General features: G+C 44.2%; 1 protein-coding gene across 3 annotated transcripts in view; it reads left to right on the top strand.

Moving 5' to 3' along the window:
- Positions 1–16,280, top strand: part of PIP4K2A (phosphatidylinositol-5-phosphate 4-kinase type 2 alpha) — a 463,092-nt gene extending 446,812 nt beyond the window's left edge. For all 3 annotated transcript variants that reach the window (XM_033931331.1, XM_033931333.1, XM_033931332.1), the window contains exon 10: positions 15,340–16,280. In XM_033931331.1, coding sequence (XP_033787222.1) covers positions 15,340–15,420 — 81 coding nt within the window. In that variant the 3' untranslated portion in view covers positions 15,421–16,280. The remainder of the gene's footprint in view (positions 1–15,339) is intronic.
- The last annotated feature ends 367 nt before the right edge of the window (positions 16,281–16,647 follow it).

Genomic DNA, 16,647 nt, shown 5'->3' with positions numbered 1-16,647 from the left:
CGGTGTAGAAATATTTTCTGGTGTCGCCATGAAATTTCCCTCCCCTGATTTTCAACGGCTGCCCTCTTGTTGCCGTGGGTCCTTTAAGAAAAAAGAGATCTTCTTCCACCTCGATACGGCCCGTGACACATTTGAACATCTCGATCATGTCTCCCCTCTCTCTGCGTGCAATGATCAGTTCCAAGGAGTTGCAGAATGGCTTAGGAGTAATGGGTTCTACCTTAAGAACATAAGAATTACCATACTGGAAGGCTGACCAAAGTTGCTGGTGACACTGATGGAGACAGAGGCAATAGTAAGGATGACAAAGGCAAAATTGAAGGCAAGATGGAAGGGGACAAAGACAAAATTGAAGGCAAGATTGAAGGGGGCTGAACAGTCTGCTCAGTCTTCACCTGCGAAGCACCGGGATCCGGTCCTCAGCTACAGACAAAGGGGAATTGGAGGACCCATTCCAGGACATGGAATTTACTGCGAGTGAAGTCTACCAAGAATTATCAAAATTAAACAAAGCTATGGGCCCGGACAATCTACACCCTAGAGTACTTCGAGAACTGAGTGATGTCCTGGCAGAGCCGTTAGCTGTGCTCTTCAATCTTTCCCTAAGCGAGGGAAAAGTTCCCCTGGACTGGAAAACTGCCAATGTTATCCCGCTCCACAAAAAGGGATGCAGGTCAGAGGCTAAAAATTATAGACCGGTGAGTCTGGCATCAATAGTGAGTAAACTCAAGGAGAAGTTGATCAAGAACAGATTGGACACATTTCTGGATGATGAAAGATTAAGGGATCCCCACCAGCATGGCTTTACAAAGGGAGGGTCTTGTCAATCCAACCTGATAAGCTTCTTTGACTGGGTAACAAAAAAACTGGATGAGGGTGAGTCCCTGGATATCGTGTATTTAGACTTTAGCATGGCTTTTTTGATAGTGTTCCACACCGTAGGTTATTGAACAAGATGAACTCGTTAGGACTAGGAAAAACACTGACAGCATGGGTACAAGACTGGCTTAGCGGCAGACTTCAAAGAGTAATGGTGAATGGTATTCCCTCAAAAACATCAAAAGTGACCAGCGGAGTGCCACAGGGTTCGGTCTTGGGCCCGATGCTATTTAATTTCTGTGTTAGGGATCTAACTCAGGGACTTCGAGGCAAAATTACATTATTTGCTGATGATGCTAAACTATGCAACATTGTGGGCAGGGCAACAGAACCTGATAGTGCAACCAGGCCCAGCACTATGGAGCAGGACCTGCATTTATTGGAACAATGGTCCAGTACTTGGCAACTAAACTTTAATGCCAAAAAATGTAAAGTAATGCACCTTGGGAGTGGAAATCCAAGCAGAACATACACCTTGAACGGTGAAAACTTAGCAAGAACCACTGCAGAAAGGGACTTGGGAGTTCTCATCCGGGAAGATATGAAAGCTGCCAATCGGGTGGAGAAAGTTTCAGCAAAGGCAAGACAAATGCTGGGTTGCATCAGAAGGAGCTTTATCAGCCGTAAGCCTGAAGTCATACTACCGTTATACAGATCCATGGTGAGACCTCACCTGGAGTATTGTGTCCAGTTTTGGAGGCCACAATATCAAAAGGATGTGAAGAGAATGGAGATGAGCCAGAGAATGGCCACTAGGATGGTTTCAAGATTTAAAGATATCCCATATGAAGAATGTCTGACCAGACTGCGCTTATATTCTCTCAAGGAGCGCAGAGAAAGGAGGGACATGATAGAAACATTCAAATACATCACGGGTCGCATTGAAGTGGAGGAAGAAATCTTTTTTCTTATGGGTTTCACGGCAACAAGAGGGCATCCGCTAAAACTTAAGGGGGGAAGATTTCATGGTGACACCAGGAAATACTTCTTCACTGAACGGGTGATTGATCGATGGAATAAACTTCCACGCTACGTGGTCGAGGCTAGTAGCGTGCTCGACTTCAAAAGTCGATGGGACAAACAGGTGGGGGTGCTACAGAGTTATGCATAAAAGTATGGGTACTCCAGGGAGGGGGAGGGTTCTTGAGTGGGCAGACTTGTTGGGCCGCTGGCCCTCTTCTGCCGTCATACTCTGTTTCTATCATTCTTCAGTCAGGCACCCGTGCAGCCACCACCCGGCATCTGCCGATTGGGAGGAGAGGTCCTCGCTCCCAGGTTTTAAACACCAGTGTGCCGCGAAAGAAAGAGGGCTGACTGAAGTTGCCGGTGACATCGTTCTTCAATCAGGCACCCTTGCAGCCACCACCTGGCATCTGCCGATTGGGAGGAGAGGTCCTCGCTCACAGGATTTAAACACCAGTGTGCCGCGGAACGCGGCCCGTGGATGCATGCCCGAGGCCGTGTGTCCGAAGGGGCGTGGTCAAAGGGACAGGACACGCGCCTTTTGAGCCCCTTCGGAGCCAGGAGGAGCAGGCAGGAGAAGTTATGGGCAAATGAAAGGCAAAGATTACTTCCTCTATTAATTCAGGACCAATGGATCGCCATCTATGCCCAATTCCTGGTCTCTCATTAGAAGGTAAAACTGATTTGCAAACCCAATCTGTCTCCCTCTCATCCAAGGAACCCACGCCGCCACCTCAACCTGTTCAATCTTTACTTGAGAAAGATGGCTCCATTTCTTTGTTAAGTTCGGACTCATCCTCTCCACATCTTCTTGAACTGGACTCAAAAAGTTCTTTAATGGGGAAACAATCATTATCTCCTGTTTCTTTCCCTACTGGTCCTTTTATTAGGCCCGAGATGGGTGATAAATCTGTTACAGTAGTAAAATTGTATCAATTTTCCTCTGAAATAACAAGTAAAAGTGACTGAGCATAATGCTCAATTGGCATTAATTGAAAATAAATTAGAAAAAGTGGAAACATCTGTTTCTGTAATGCAGTCTTGTGTAGTATCTAATGTGAAGGATAATACTTTATTACATTTACAGATGGAAAAAATGGAAAACGCTATGAGATCCAGGAACCTCAGATTTCTGAATTTTCTTATATCTTTCTCCTCTGGAATTACTAAAAATGTATTTGAAGGATGCACTTTCCTATGCTAAAATAGAATCTTTTTTCCCGGATAACCTCTGCTATATACCCAGTGGATCAAAAATGATTTCAGAAGAGGGGGGAAAGGATCAGTTAGTGTCTCCAGACAGTTTAAATATCTCTCAATTCCTGGAATCATCAAAAGATTTTATAGCCAAAAGAGCATCGTTATTGGTCACCTTCAAAACTGAGATAGAAATGCAAGACATCCTTAAATTATATTTTATAAATAAGAATGCCTTGTTTTGTGGTCATCAAATAAGCATCTTTCCAGATGTCTCTAAGCAAACGCAACACAGGAGGAAACAGTTCCTACAACTCAAGACTCGAGTCCTGGGTGTGGGGGCCTCTTTTTTCCTTAAATTCCCATGTAAATGTTTGGTGACGTATCAAAATATATATTGTTGTTGATCCAGTTCATTTGGAAAAATTTCTTCAAGATAAAATTAAAGTAGATAATTTGCCTGTAACTAATGCAGAGATTGAGGTTGAGTGAAAATAGAAGCTTTTTGTTTATTGCCTGACTTGAAGTTTAATGAATAATTGTTTTCCTATTAATTTTCTTTACCTTTAGGTGACTCCATCAGAATAAGCAGCCCTCATATAATGTGGACTAGATAAAGATTTTGTTTTTAGATTCATGAAATTGTTATGTTCTGTAACAAATGAATAAATTTATAAATAATTAAAAAAAAGAATTACCATACTGGGACAGACTGAAGGTCCCTCAAGCCCAGTATCCTGTTTCCAACGGTGGACAACCCATGTCCCAAGTACCTAGCTAAATCCCAAATAGTAAAAGAGATTTTATGCTGCTTATCCTAGGAATAAGCAGTGGATTTCCCCAAACCATCTCAATAATGCCCTATAGCCTTCTCTTTTAGGAAATTATACAAACCTTTTTTAAACCCTGCTAAGCTAACTGTGTTCATCACATTCTATAGCAACGAATACCAAAGTACCTGGCCAAAACCCAAGGAGTAACAATATTCCATGCTACCAATTCCTCAATATCCTGCTATTGTATCTTCCTCTACAGCGAGTGAGCACCACCGCTCTGAGCCTGTTTGCAAATGTTTTCTCTTTTTAATGTTTTATGTTCTAAAAGTACATTGCCATGAGTTCATTTGGAGTAGGCGGATAATAATCCATGTAATCAATCATGTGCTCGAAGTAATGACATTGGCTCACAGGAGAAAATGGTCACGATAGCAACAGATAAACTTGTGGGGAGGTAGGATTGCCTTTTGAACAATTAGCATTACATATGGGTTTGGGTTTATTTTCTTTCTATAAAGCTTCATTTTTCTCACTGATCGAGTAACTGCATAGCAAGGATAATGATTGACCTCTGAAGATGTTGTCACCTCTTTTTCTCTAACCTTTTCAAACCAAGATGTATTCTAAAATGTTCCAATTTTCATCCAAAAAGAATGAATTCCTAGTTTTATATTAACCTAGAAATTTGGTTGCTGACTACCCAGCTCCTCTATCCCCATCCTCTACATCCAGAAAAAAGTCCAGCAGCTGCATCCGATAGGTACTAAAAGAGCGCTTAAGAATTATTTGGACAAAACCAAGTTGTTTATCCTGATTGCAGCTGGTAAGAAAAGATTACCATCTTCCAAACCTTTCATTACAATATGGACAAAATGCTCCATATCTGAGGCTTTCTCTAGTGATGTACACAGATCCACTGAAAGTGGCCAAAGCACATTCCGCCTGAACAATGTTTGTTTGGTTTGCCCGAATGGCAGGAGTTTTCCGTCAAACAGCATGGCAAAGCTGCAAATTGAGTTCTCTTAACGCTTTCACCAGATAAATTCATGTAAACCATTCTTAGCTCCCCTGGGAGAATGATATAGAACATTGAATGAATAAATAAATATGAAAAACTGGGTAAAGACCATTAAAAAAAGAGGTTATCCAGACTGCACTGTTTCCCTGACATGGTGTTATTTTTATTTATTTAATTAATTAATTTGTTTTCTATCCCCTTCTCCCAGACGAGTTCAGAATGGGTTACAGGTTAACATACATAATACAAAGTCAGCGAAAGATTAGAAAAACTGGGCCTCTTCTCCCTTGAAAAGAGGAGATTGAGAGGGGACATGATTGAAACATTCAAAATACTGAAGGAAATAGACTTAGCAGATAAAGACAGATTGTTCACCCTCTCCAAAGTAAGGAGAACAAGAGGGCACTCTAAAATTGAAAGGGGATAGATTCCGTACAAACGTAAGGAAGTTCATCTTCACCCAGAGAGTGGTGGAAAACTGAAACGCTCTTCCGGAGTCTGTCTTAGGGGAAAACACCGTCCAGGGATTCAAGACTAAGTTAGACAAGTTCCTGCTGAACAAGAACGTACGCAGGTAGGGCTAGTCTCAGTTAGGGCGCTGGTCTTTGACCAGAGGGCCGCCACGTGAGTGGACTGCTGGGCATGATGGACCACTGGTCTGAGCCAGCAGCGTCAATTCTTATGTTCAACACGGGTTACAGGTACACATATGCCGAAGAAAGCCACATTTAACAGCTCAGAGTAGAATTTGAAAGTTAAAGCTTTCTTTTGCCTTTTCTCTCCAGGCTAGTGTGGTTGAATGGCAGGATGAGAATTTTAACATGCCTCGGTTAATGCCTGTTGTTAGCTTATGGCCAATCTGGATAACCCCCCACTGGCCCTGTTAATGTTTATTTTTTTCATTGTGTAGAGGTTATATGGTGTTTGGAGTTCACCGTGAGATTGGAGAATGATAATTTGTGGTCTTTCTTCATAAAAGCATAGCAGAGAAGAAGCTGAAAACAAGATGCTACTTACCATTATTCTAATGGAGGAGTGTGTGGCGCAGTGGTTGGAGCTACAGCCTCAGCATCCTGGGGTTGTGGGTTCAAACCCTGTGCTGCTCCTTGTGACCTGGGCAAGTCACTCAGTCCTCCATAGCCCCAGGTACGTTACATAGATTATGAGCCCACCGGGACAGATAGGGAAAATGCTTGAGTACCTGATTGTAAAACCGCTTAGATAACCTTGATAGGTGGTTTATAAAAACCTAATAAACTTGAATGAAAATTTCACTACAGGGCAGGATATCTGCAATCCATTGGGTTGCAGGATCTGAGGCAGCATAGCTTTGCTAGAGGTAGATCAGGTCAATTGGTTCACTTGCGTAGAGAATAATTAAAAAAAAAAAAAAACTATATAAAGAACATGACCTAGATGCAATTTACTTGGATTTTAGCAAAACTTGTGGCACTGACCCTCATAAGGAGGCACATTAAATAAACCAAATAGTCTGACTGCAGTAGAAATTGGTTGAGTGACAGACAGCAGAGACAGCTTGAAAGTAGTTGTGTGAAACTCCTGCTAAAAGTTGTGGTGGTGATTTTCAAGCAGGAATCAAGTTACATTACATTAGTTTCTTTTATTCCACCAATGCCTTGCGGTTCTAGGCGGATTACGACAGGATGAGATTCTGGTCATATCCAGAAGATTACAGTGAAGCTATTGAGTTCAAAGAAGCGTGGGATGAACACAGAAGATTTAGAATCAGAAAATAATATTAAATATTGAACTAAGGCCAGTTACTGGGCAGACTTGCACGGTCTGTGTCTGTGTATGGTCGTTTGGTGGAGGATGGGCAGGGGAGGGCTTCAATGGCTGGGAGGGTGTAGATGGGCTGGAGTAAGTCTTAACAGAGATTTCGGCAGTTGGAACCCAAGCATAGTACCGGGTAAAGCTTTGGATTCTTGCCCAGAAATAGCTAATAAGAAAAAAAATAAAAATAAAAAATTTAAATTGAATCAGGTTGGGCAGACTGGATGGACCATTCGGGTCTTTATCTGCCGTCATCTACTATGTTACTATATGTTATATTGGTTGGAACAGTTAGGGCTCCTTTTACTAAGGTGCGCTAGCGTTTATAGCGCACGCAGGAAATTACCGCGCGCTACACTTCTAGAACTAACGCCAGCTCAATGCTGGCGTTAAGGTCTAGCACGCGCAGCAGTGTAGCACGTTAAAGCCCTAGTGCACCTTGGTAAAAAGAGCCCTTAGAGTCTGGTGATGGAGTGAGGTTATTGGTTGTATCAGGAGTTTGTCGTGATATATAGCTTGAATAACCTGGTTTTTATTTTCCTACTGAAGGTTTTGTAGTTTGGCGCTGAGATCAATAAATTGGAGATATGGCTGTCTAGTTTCGCTGCTTGCGTGGCGAGTAGTCCATCGTGTATTTTTTTACGCTGAATGCCTTTGATTGGGGGGTGGGTGAAGGGTGTCTAAGTTCTCCTTGGTCTGGAAGATTTGTTCCGAGTTAGGCGAGTGTTCAGATAGGATGGTCCATTGCCATGTAGGGTTTTGAAGAGCATGCAGTAGAATTTAAAAAGTATTTGTGCTTCTACAGGTAGCCAGTGTGTGTTTTGATAGGCGGTGGTGCTGTGGTCGTACTTCTTCAGTGAGAAGATCAGTCTGAGGGCTGTGTTTTGCACTGTTTCATTTTTCAATAATAAATGTATTAAAGTGAAATAAATGTCATCTATGACACATCCCATGTTGCTCCCATGCCCAGCATCGGGCTCTCACCTTCCCCAAGGACCATTAGACAGCCAAGGAGGGCTTCTGGGACTTGGAAAAGGAGGAGGGTACTTGGAGGGGGAATTGGAGATTCTTAGAGGGCTATGAGAAGGAAATCAGAGCTGCTTCAGGTGGGGGTTGGAAGAGGGGTCTGAAGCCACTTTGGAGGGACCGGAGGGGGTTTTGAAGCTGGTTCAAAGGGTGGCAGGTGGGAATAGGGTTATCAGATTTTCCATCTGATAAAAGAGGACACGTGACCCCACCTTGTTCTACCCCATTCCACCCCCCCAAACCGAGCCCCACACAAACCTCATCTCTATGGGCCGGGGCTGGAGTGCATCTGCGTAGATGCACTCCAGCCCCGGCCCTAATCTCACCAGCTTTTCAAAACCCGGGTAAAGTGCCAGGTTTTGAAAAGCCGTCCAGATACCCGGACATGTCTAAAAGAGGACATGTCCATGGAAATCCAGACATCTAATAACCCTAGGTGGGCTCATAGCCCTTAAGAGGGCAAGAGAGAGAACGATGAGCTTTGGCCCGACGGACAGCTATGCAAATGTTGGCACCTACATAGGTAAGTGATGCATTGAATATTGTCGGCACTCACGTAGCTTCCAGTTTCCCTCCTAACTGTCCTTGGAATGCCTCTCTCTAGTTCATTTCAGAGCCACTGTTTCCCCTAAGCTGAGTAGGAGTCCTCCACGTGCAGTCCTGTTAGTAGAGCATGCTGTTTCACTATCATGTTTTCAATAGCGAGGGACAGATAAGCTCTGTAGGACTCCAGGGAACCTGCCTATCTCTAGCCATTGAAAACAGAATATGTAGAAAGCACTGCCCCCTACTGGCAGCAGTGCCGTTGGAGGACTCCTGCTCAGCTCAGAGGGAACAGTGGTCAGAGCCAGTATTCAATGCCAGTGAATATCGGTGGCCAGCCTGCTGAGCACAATTTAAGTGAGCAGGAGCCTCTTCTGCCTGTTTAAATCACTTTGAATATCGACCAGATCACTTTTTTTTTCATGTTACTATACTGATGCCCTACGAGTATCTAAACTAAACTAAACTAAACCTTAGGTTTGTATACCGCACCTTCTCCGCAATCGTAGAGCTCGGCACAGTTTACAGGGGCTGGGATAGAAAGGAACTCCAGTGGAGTGTTATAGGATTAAGTGTAAAAAAGGTTTAGAAGGGTTTAGGGTACCAGAGAGGGGGAAAGTTTTACATTTTTGAGAAAAGCCAAGTTTTCAGATGTTTACGGAAAAGTTGGAGGGAGCTTGAATTTCGAAGTGGGGTTGTAAGGTTATTCCAGAGCTCAGTGATTCTAAAAGGGAGGGAGGTCCCTAGTTTTCCTGCATGGAAAGGAAGGATAGTTTTAATAGTTTTATAGAAGGGAAGGATAATTTTATAGAAGGGAAGGATAGTTTTAATTTTGGGGAGGATCTGGTGGACTTAGGATTTGAGGAATTCCAAGATAGTGAAATAACGGGAGGAAGGATGCCGTGTAGGATCTTGAAAGTTAGGCAGGCACATTTACAGTGGACCCTGGAGATTACTGGAAGCCAGTGAAGCTTGGACAGGAGTAAGCCAATAAAATGTTGTTTCTTTTCTCCTGACATCAACTAGTGTAGGTTATATCTCTGTAAATCATGAGAAAAGAATGCTTCCAAACACTTTGCCACCTTTCATGTTTTATATGCCAGGGGTGTGTCTGCTTAATTTGCATGCAGACATACACAGAAACTTACTCTCTCTCTTTCATTTATTTATTTTAATTTGTAGTAAAGCAAAAAGAAGCCAACTGAAGCTTATCAAATTAAGAAATATTACTGTAGTATTTTTCACATATTTTGAATATTATTGCAGTGCTGTGAGCTCAGACCTTCAGGGCACAGGGAGAATAATTTTGCAGCACGGTGCCTGGGTTAATAAGGCAGCAAGATGCCTGTTTTATGAAGACACACAGGTGGATGGAGATGCGTCTTCATAAGACGCTAGCTCATATTCTGTAGCAATTGCGAGAGAGAAAATGTACACGTGCAAATTGCAACTCCATCCCCCAAGCACACTTAGGAGGCAATTCTCGAGCTGGCTGCTTCATTGTAGACCTCCTAGTGCTTCACGGCAAAAGCCTATGCTACAGTGACTTTTGGGCGCTGAGGTACCATTATAGAATCCTAACATGCCCGCAGTTACTTCAGCCATTGGCCACCAGGATGGTCTCGGGGCTTAGGGATCTCCCGTATGAGGAAAGGCTGAATAAATTGCAGCTGTACTCACTCGAGGAACGTAGAGAGAGAGGAGACACGATTGAGACGTTTAAATATATCACAGGCCGTATCGAGGTGGAAGATGATATCTTCTTTCTTAAAGGACCATCGGCCACAAGAGGGCATCCGCTAAAAATCAGAGGAGGGAAATTTCATGGCGACACCAGGAAGTATTTCTTCACCGAAAGGGTGGTTGATCATTGGAACGAACTTTCACTGCAGGTGATTCGGGCAACCAGCGTGCCAGATTTTAAAAGTAAATGGGATACACATGTGGGATCTCTAGAGGGGTAAAGTTGAGGGGGTGGGTCATTAGAGTGGGCAGACTTGATGGGCTATGGCCCTTTTCTGCCGTCATTTTTCTATGTTTCTATGTAGCATAACTGTAGTTGCACAAGTATAGCAATAGCACGTGTAATGTGCAGCATTCTTAAATGGGAGCCTTGCCCATCGCCTGTCCATGCCTCACCCATATGTACATCCCCCCTTGCATTAATGCACTGTGCCACTTATACACACCCTTAAAGGATAGCGCTTAGGCATCTTGCTAGCACTTGTGCATAAGTGTACACGTCCCCTTCTAAGTGCTAGTATTCTGTGCAAGGGACACAAGCGTGCAGCCAGTTATAGAATCAGGAACTTACTGTACATACTTATAGGTGTGACCCAATTTTATGAGCCAAATTTACATAAATCAGTCTTTTATGTGTGAGTGGCTTATAAAATTATCTCCATAGTGTAGCATTAGTTTATTTTGAGGGGAATATTAAAAGAATATTCATCTTTGCTGTAGATAAAATAATTCTAGCTAGAATTTGCTAGAATAATTCTAGCTAGAATTTGCTAGAATAATTCTAGCAAATTTATATGTACCTGTTTACAAATATTAATTGTAAAAACTGTGACACTGTTGTAAACTGCAGTATATTTAGAAAAAAAAAATCTAATCCAATGCAAGAAGAATAATTGGTGAAATTAAGCTCAAGAAAATTGACAAAAACTTCTTTCTTTTGTGCTGCCAGAAGCATATCAGTCACTGGTCACATTTTTAGTACACTATTCAGTCCTCTTAACGGCAGTGGCAGAAAAAAGGGGCACAGATAAATGATGGAAGGGTAGTCAGCATTACATCGCTACCAGCATTTCCTTGCATCATCCCTGTGAGCCATTTGGTTTACTAACTATCCCAGCAGTGGCGTACCAAGGGGGGGGCGGGGGGGGGCGGTCCGCCCCGGGTACCAAGCCCTAAGGGGGTGTTCCCGGCCTTGCCGTTCAGTCCCCCGCCACCCCCGAAGGACCGCTCGCCCCACTGACCTTCCTGCACCACCTGTGAAGCAGCCCGCAGCAGGATCGCGAAGTCAGCGTCAGCGATCCCTGCGCTGCTTCCTGCGACGCGATCCCGCCCCTTCTCTGACGTCAGAGGAGGGGCGGGGACCGTGGCGCAGGAAGCAGCGCAGGGATCGCTGACGCTGACTTCGCGATCCTGCTGCGGCTGCTTCATAGGTGGTGCGGGGAGGCCAGGGGGGCGAGCGGTCCTTCGGGGTGGGTCGGGGCATCAGGCCTTCAGGGTGGGGGCGGGCGGGCAGGCAAGCAGGCTTTCAAGGGGGAGGGGGTGACAGGCAGGCAGGCAGGCCTTCAAGGGGGGACAGGCCTTCGGGGGGGGGTGCAGACCTTCAAGGGGGGCAGGCAGGCCTTCAGGGGGGGTGCAGGCCTTCGGGGGGGGTGTAGGCCTTTGGGAGGGTGCAGACCTTCAAGGGGGTGCAGGCCTTCAAGGGGGGAACAGGCCTTCAAGGGGGGAAAAGCAGGCAGGCCTTCAAGGGGGGGACAGGCCTACAAGGGGGGGGGACAGGCCTTCAAGGGGGGGTGCAGGCCTTCAAGGGGGGGTGCAGGCCTTCAAGGGGGAGACAGGCCTTCAAGGGGGGGAAAGGCAGGCAGGCAGGCCTTAAAGGGGGGACAGGCTATACAAGGGGGGGACAGGCCTACAAGGGGGTGGGACAGGCCTTCAAGGGGGGGACAGGCCTTCGGGGGGGTGCAGACCTTCAAGGGAGTGCAGGCCTTCGGGGGGGGTGCAGGCCTTCAAGGGGGGAAAGGCAGGCAGGCAGGCCTTCAAGGGGGGGACAGGCCTACAAGGGGGGGGAGAACCTACAAGGGGGTGGGACAGGCCTTCAAGTGGGGGACAGGCCTTCAGGGGGTGCAGACCTTCAAGGGGGGGGACAGGCAGACAGGCCTTCAAGGGGGGGACAGGCCTACAAGGGGATGGGACAGGCCTTCAAGGGGGGTGCAGGCCTTTAAGGGGGGGACAGGCCTTTGGGGGGGACCATGATTTAGAAGTACACGGAGGGAAGGACGTGTTCAAAGAGACGTGCATATGCCAAACTTTGGGGGGGGGAAGAAATAATGGGTCTGAAAATAGAGGAGAGGGAGAGAGATGATGGACCATGGGATTTAGGGAGGGAAGGAACAGAAAGGGAGAGAAATTGGACACAAGGGATGGTGTGGAGGAGGGATAGAGATACTGGATAGGAGGGTAATTAGGAAAAGAAAGGGAGAGATGGTGGACTCTGGGATAGTGGGGAAGGAGGGAGAGATGCCGGATGAAAGGTATTTAAGAAAAGGTGGATCTGTGGAGGGAGATGAAAAAAAGGAAAGATACCAGACTTCCTGGGAAGGGAAGGGAAATGGAAAGGGAGGACAGAGTTGGCAGATGGATGGTTAGCATGCAGAAAGAAGAAAGAAGGAGACCCTGGCAAGCAAGTTATCAGAAGAAAACCAGAGCCTTGGACCAACAAGATTTGAAATATAACCAGACAACAAAAGGTAGAAAAATTAATTTTATTTTCTGTTTTGTGATTATAATATGTCAGATTTGAAATGTGTATCCTGCCAGAGCTGGTGTTGGACTGCAAAGGTGAGCTAGGATTTAACAGAGAGAGGAAAAGTCCTTTTTGTTTCTTTATTTTATTTACACCACAGCGCCAATGTGGTTAGGAGAAGCCAAAGGGGGTGAAAAAGCTATAAAACCCACCTGGAGTTTTGAAAAAAATCACCCAACTGGGCAGGAAAATCGAATTGAAAAACCAATTCAATAGGGCTGAATCGAATCAAAATTTTTTTTCCTGTATCTGGCAGCATTAGTTTGCGCTACTGTCTTAGACTTTAGGACCTGGGATTGGGGAGAGATGGCATCCTCAGTACTTTATAATGCAAGTGAAACGAGGATTTGGTCAGACTTTTAAAGGGTCTGCAGAAAAAAAATAATGTATAGGCCGGGGACATGAGACAGCAGGAAATGGGAACTTTTCTTCCTTCTATTTTTGTGAATGGAAAGGCTGAGGATGTCAGAGAGTTCAGTTAAAATATGTGCTTTATAAGAAAATATAATAAAGTGTTTTATAAAGTTTATAGCATAGCTGGCCTACCCAGTGAGGTGTTCCTAGTGGTGATGGTGGCAGCGTGTCAATGTGTTGAGAGGAAGAGGTGGTCTGGGAAATTCTGCTGAGCAAACTCCGGGCCCATTTCCACCCCCCAGTTAGTCCACTCCACTCAACTGGTTCACACACTGAGTGGGTCTTTGGGTGTTGTTTTGGGATCTCTTCCAGTGGTTTATCTCCTTCTGGTCCAAGGAAGGAAACTTTGTTATCCTTAGCATTGACCTACAGAATATGTTTGTAACAGCGCTGCTTGTGTGGCATTAGGCTATGTAGTGATCGAAAGAAAAAAACAGACCTTTGCACATTTTTGCACTATATGGTGGGTGTATGAGGAGATTCACATTTCCTGCACAGCTAAGTCCATGTAAAGTTACCTTGTGCTGTATTTGACATCTAGCAAGATCTCTGTTTGAAAGGAAAGATCTAAACTTAAAAATGAAGTGGCCAGAAGTTATGGTAAAAGCAGATAGTGTAGCTGGTTTTAAGAAAGATTTGGACAAATTCCTGGAGGAAAAGTCCATAATCTGTTATTAAGACATGGGGGAAGTGTCTGCTTGCCCTGGATCGGTAGCATGGAATGTTGCTATTCTTTGGGTTTTGACCAGGTATTAGTGTCCTGGATTGGCTACCATGAGAATGGGCTACTGGGCATGATGGACCATTGGTCTGACCCAGTTAGGCTATTCTTATGTTATGTTCTCATCTGTAGGGGCCTTTGTTTTCACTTCTTATTTTAATGTATTTTTTTTCTGGGAACTTATCAGTGTTTTTTATAATGGGAACAAAAATGGAAGAGAATTAATGTGTGTGGGATGAGGGGGTAACTAATTTCTTCAGCTAAATAATTCAATCCACTTCAAACAGACATAGGAGAACTCACACACCATTCACACACCCTCCAACCAAAAACGTCAAAAGGAAAAAAACTGTTCGACAACCTCCTAGCCATTCGAGCTGCAACACTCGACCCCCCCAACCCTACAACCAATTGACATCGACCACATACTGCAAAACCTTCAAAAAGAAATAAAAACCCTTCTATTCAAAAAACACATAAAACCGAACTAACACAATCAGAACTGTCCCAAGCATCACCTGCAACTACTCCATATGTACTTCTGATGTCATGACAATTCAGACATAATTTATGTTATGTTATGTTTGGAATATAAGAAAATTTTCACTGCCTGTTTCTATTCTGACCATTTATTCTGTTTCATGGTCATTACAAAAAATATTTTTTTACATAGGGGGGGGGGTGTCAAAAAATGATGGGCCCCGGGTGCCACATACCCTAGGTACGCCACTGTATCCCAGCCTTCTGTTTTGTGCTAGTGTCAGAGGAAAAGGACAGTGGAGAAGGTAAAGCCATCTTTGAATTTCCATAAGTGACTGCTATAAATGGAGGTGTTTTGCATTGCCCCTGAAAACTGACATTTTTCATGTTTTTCTCTTCTCCAGTTCTGGAGAATTTGCTACTTTAATCGTTTCCCTCATACTACACTACTAAGTGATGCTACCAATACTAGACTAATGTGGCTGAATCATGGAAAAAAGTGCCAGAGTCTACACAGTGTGATTACTTACAAGCCATTTGTTATTTGCAGGCATCCGTCTGCAATCTGTCAGCTAGAGTCTAGTGGTCAGTGTTTTTCACCATGGGTGGTAATCCAGAAATTAAAGGTGCATGAAATTTAGTTGGAAGGAGCATTAAACGTGAGCATTTTTCTATGCAGAAAAATAGAAATAAATTTCCCCCACCCACAGAGTGAGATGGTGTGGGGGCTGTGTTAGTCCACTTTCCAAGGTAATATAAAGAAATAAAACCCCAAAAAAACCCAACAAAGGAAATAAGCTGATACCTTTTTTATTGGACTAACTCAATGCATTTTATGATGAGCTTTTGAAGGAAACCCTTCTTCTTCAGATCAGAAATAAGCAAATGTTGAGAAATATCAATATACTGTATATATAAGGAAAACATGAAAGCATTTCAGAATAATTAGTGATATCTTTCCCTTGTTTGTTTTTTTATCCCATAGGCTGGTGCAGAGATTTCAACCGTTAATCCAGAGCAGTATTCAAAGCGCTTCTTGGACTTTATTGCCAACATCCTGACGTAACCTTTCATGTACCGTGGGACTAACACGAGAAGGGAGGCTACGAGTGATGGCACATGTCTAGGGAAGAACGGAACTCATCTGAGTTGGCCTTCTTGCAGAAATCAACCTCTTGTTTACATCTTCTGGCAAAGATGATGGATTTAGTGGGGGGAGGGAGGGACGGATGGCTGCAAGCTTCAGCTGCTACCTGAATATTCCCAGCATAGCTCTTTCTGACTCTGTGCGTATGTATGTGTGGTCTGCGTGCACAACATGAAACAGATCAGCTTCGCCACTAGTGAACAGCAAGCATTAGTGCTCAGATGCTGTTGGTTTTGGTGGCGTGAATGAAGAGTAACAGGGTGAATGGTAAAGGGAAGGGACAAGAAAGGGGGAGGGGCAGATTATGTGCATGTCAAACCCGTATGACTAGTGACAAATGGTAAACTGTAGATCAGTTTAACTCTGTATCCTTTGTATTTTGGACTGAAAGATGCGAGACAGTATTTGTGAAGGAATGTTCCAGAGAATTCTACACTCTCTCCCTGCACATTGGCAGCTCCTGCATATTGATGTACGGTCAACGCTTGGACACCGGGCTAACAGGAACCCTCCCACATTTGCACTGATGGATTTTTGTATTACATGGTCACAGCAGAAAGCCCCAGCTAAGTTAGACAATTAAGAGCAACAGCTCGTCTGCAACACGTAACACATCAATGCCACAAGAATGCTTTGGTACCTGTAGATAATTTTTTGCCACAGTGGTTTTATGTCAAGACGACGGCTTACTTCACATTTATTACCTGAGGCTTTCTCGTTGTTATAATGTTGTTGTTCTTTTGCAATATATGAGCTAAATAAAAGGATACAAGAGACGAGCTTGCTGAAACAGCTGCGTTTTGGGCAGTAGCACCTGATGACTGCTTGACACCTGGAGTTGATGAGCAGTGTCAACTCTTCTGTTGCTTCAAAACTAATCTAATTGTATGTAGCTTATGGCCTGTCGTTTAGAGATAAATTTTGAAAGGAATAGGAACTGCAAAGGTAAAAACCGGGTCCAGAATAGCCAACTCGACCTAAGTGAATTTTCAGCTGCCTAAATTCTACTTGTACTTTCAGCCCCACTAAAGAGAGGCATTCCTGAGGACACAACATAGTTGAAGGAGAAAGCTACATACATGCGCACAATGTTTAATATTTGATACATGTCCATGCTTCCACTGAAGTTGACTTAAAGTACTTGCA

The sequence above is a fragment of the Geotrypetes seraphini genome, chromosome 2, assembly GCF_902459505.1.
Source record: "Geotrypetes seraphini chromosome 2, aGeoSer1.1, whole genome shotgun sequence".
Lineage (NCBI taxonomy): Eukaryota > Metazoa > Chordata > Amphibia > Gymnophiona > Dermophiidae > Geotrypetes > Geotrypetes seraphini.
The sequence above is the reverse complement of the archived record's forward strand: the minus strand, read 5'-3'. Positions and strand labels throughout refer to the sequence as shown.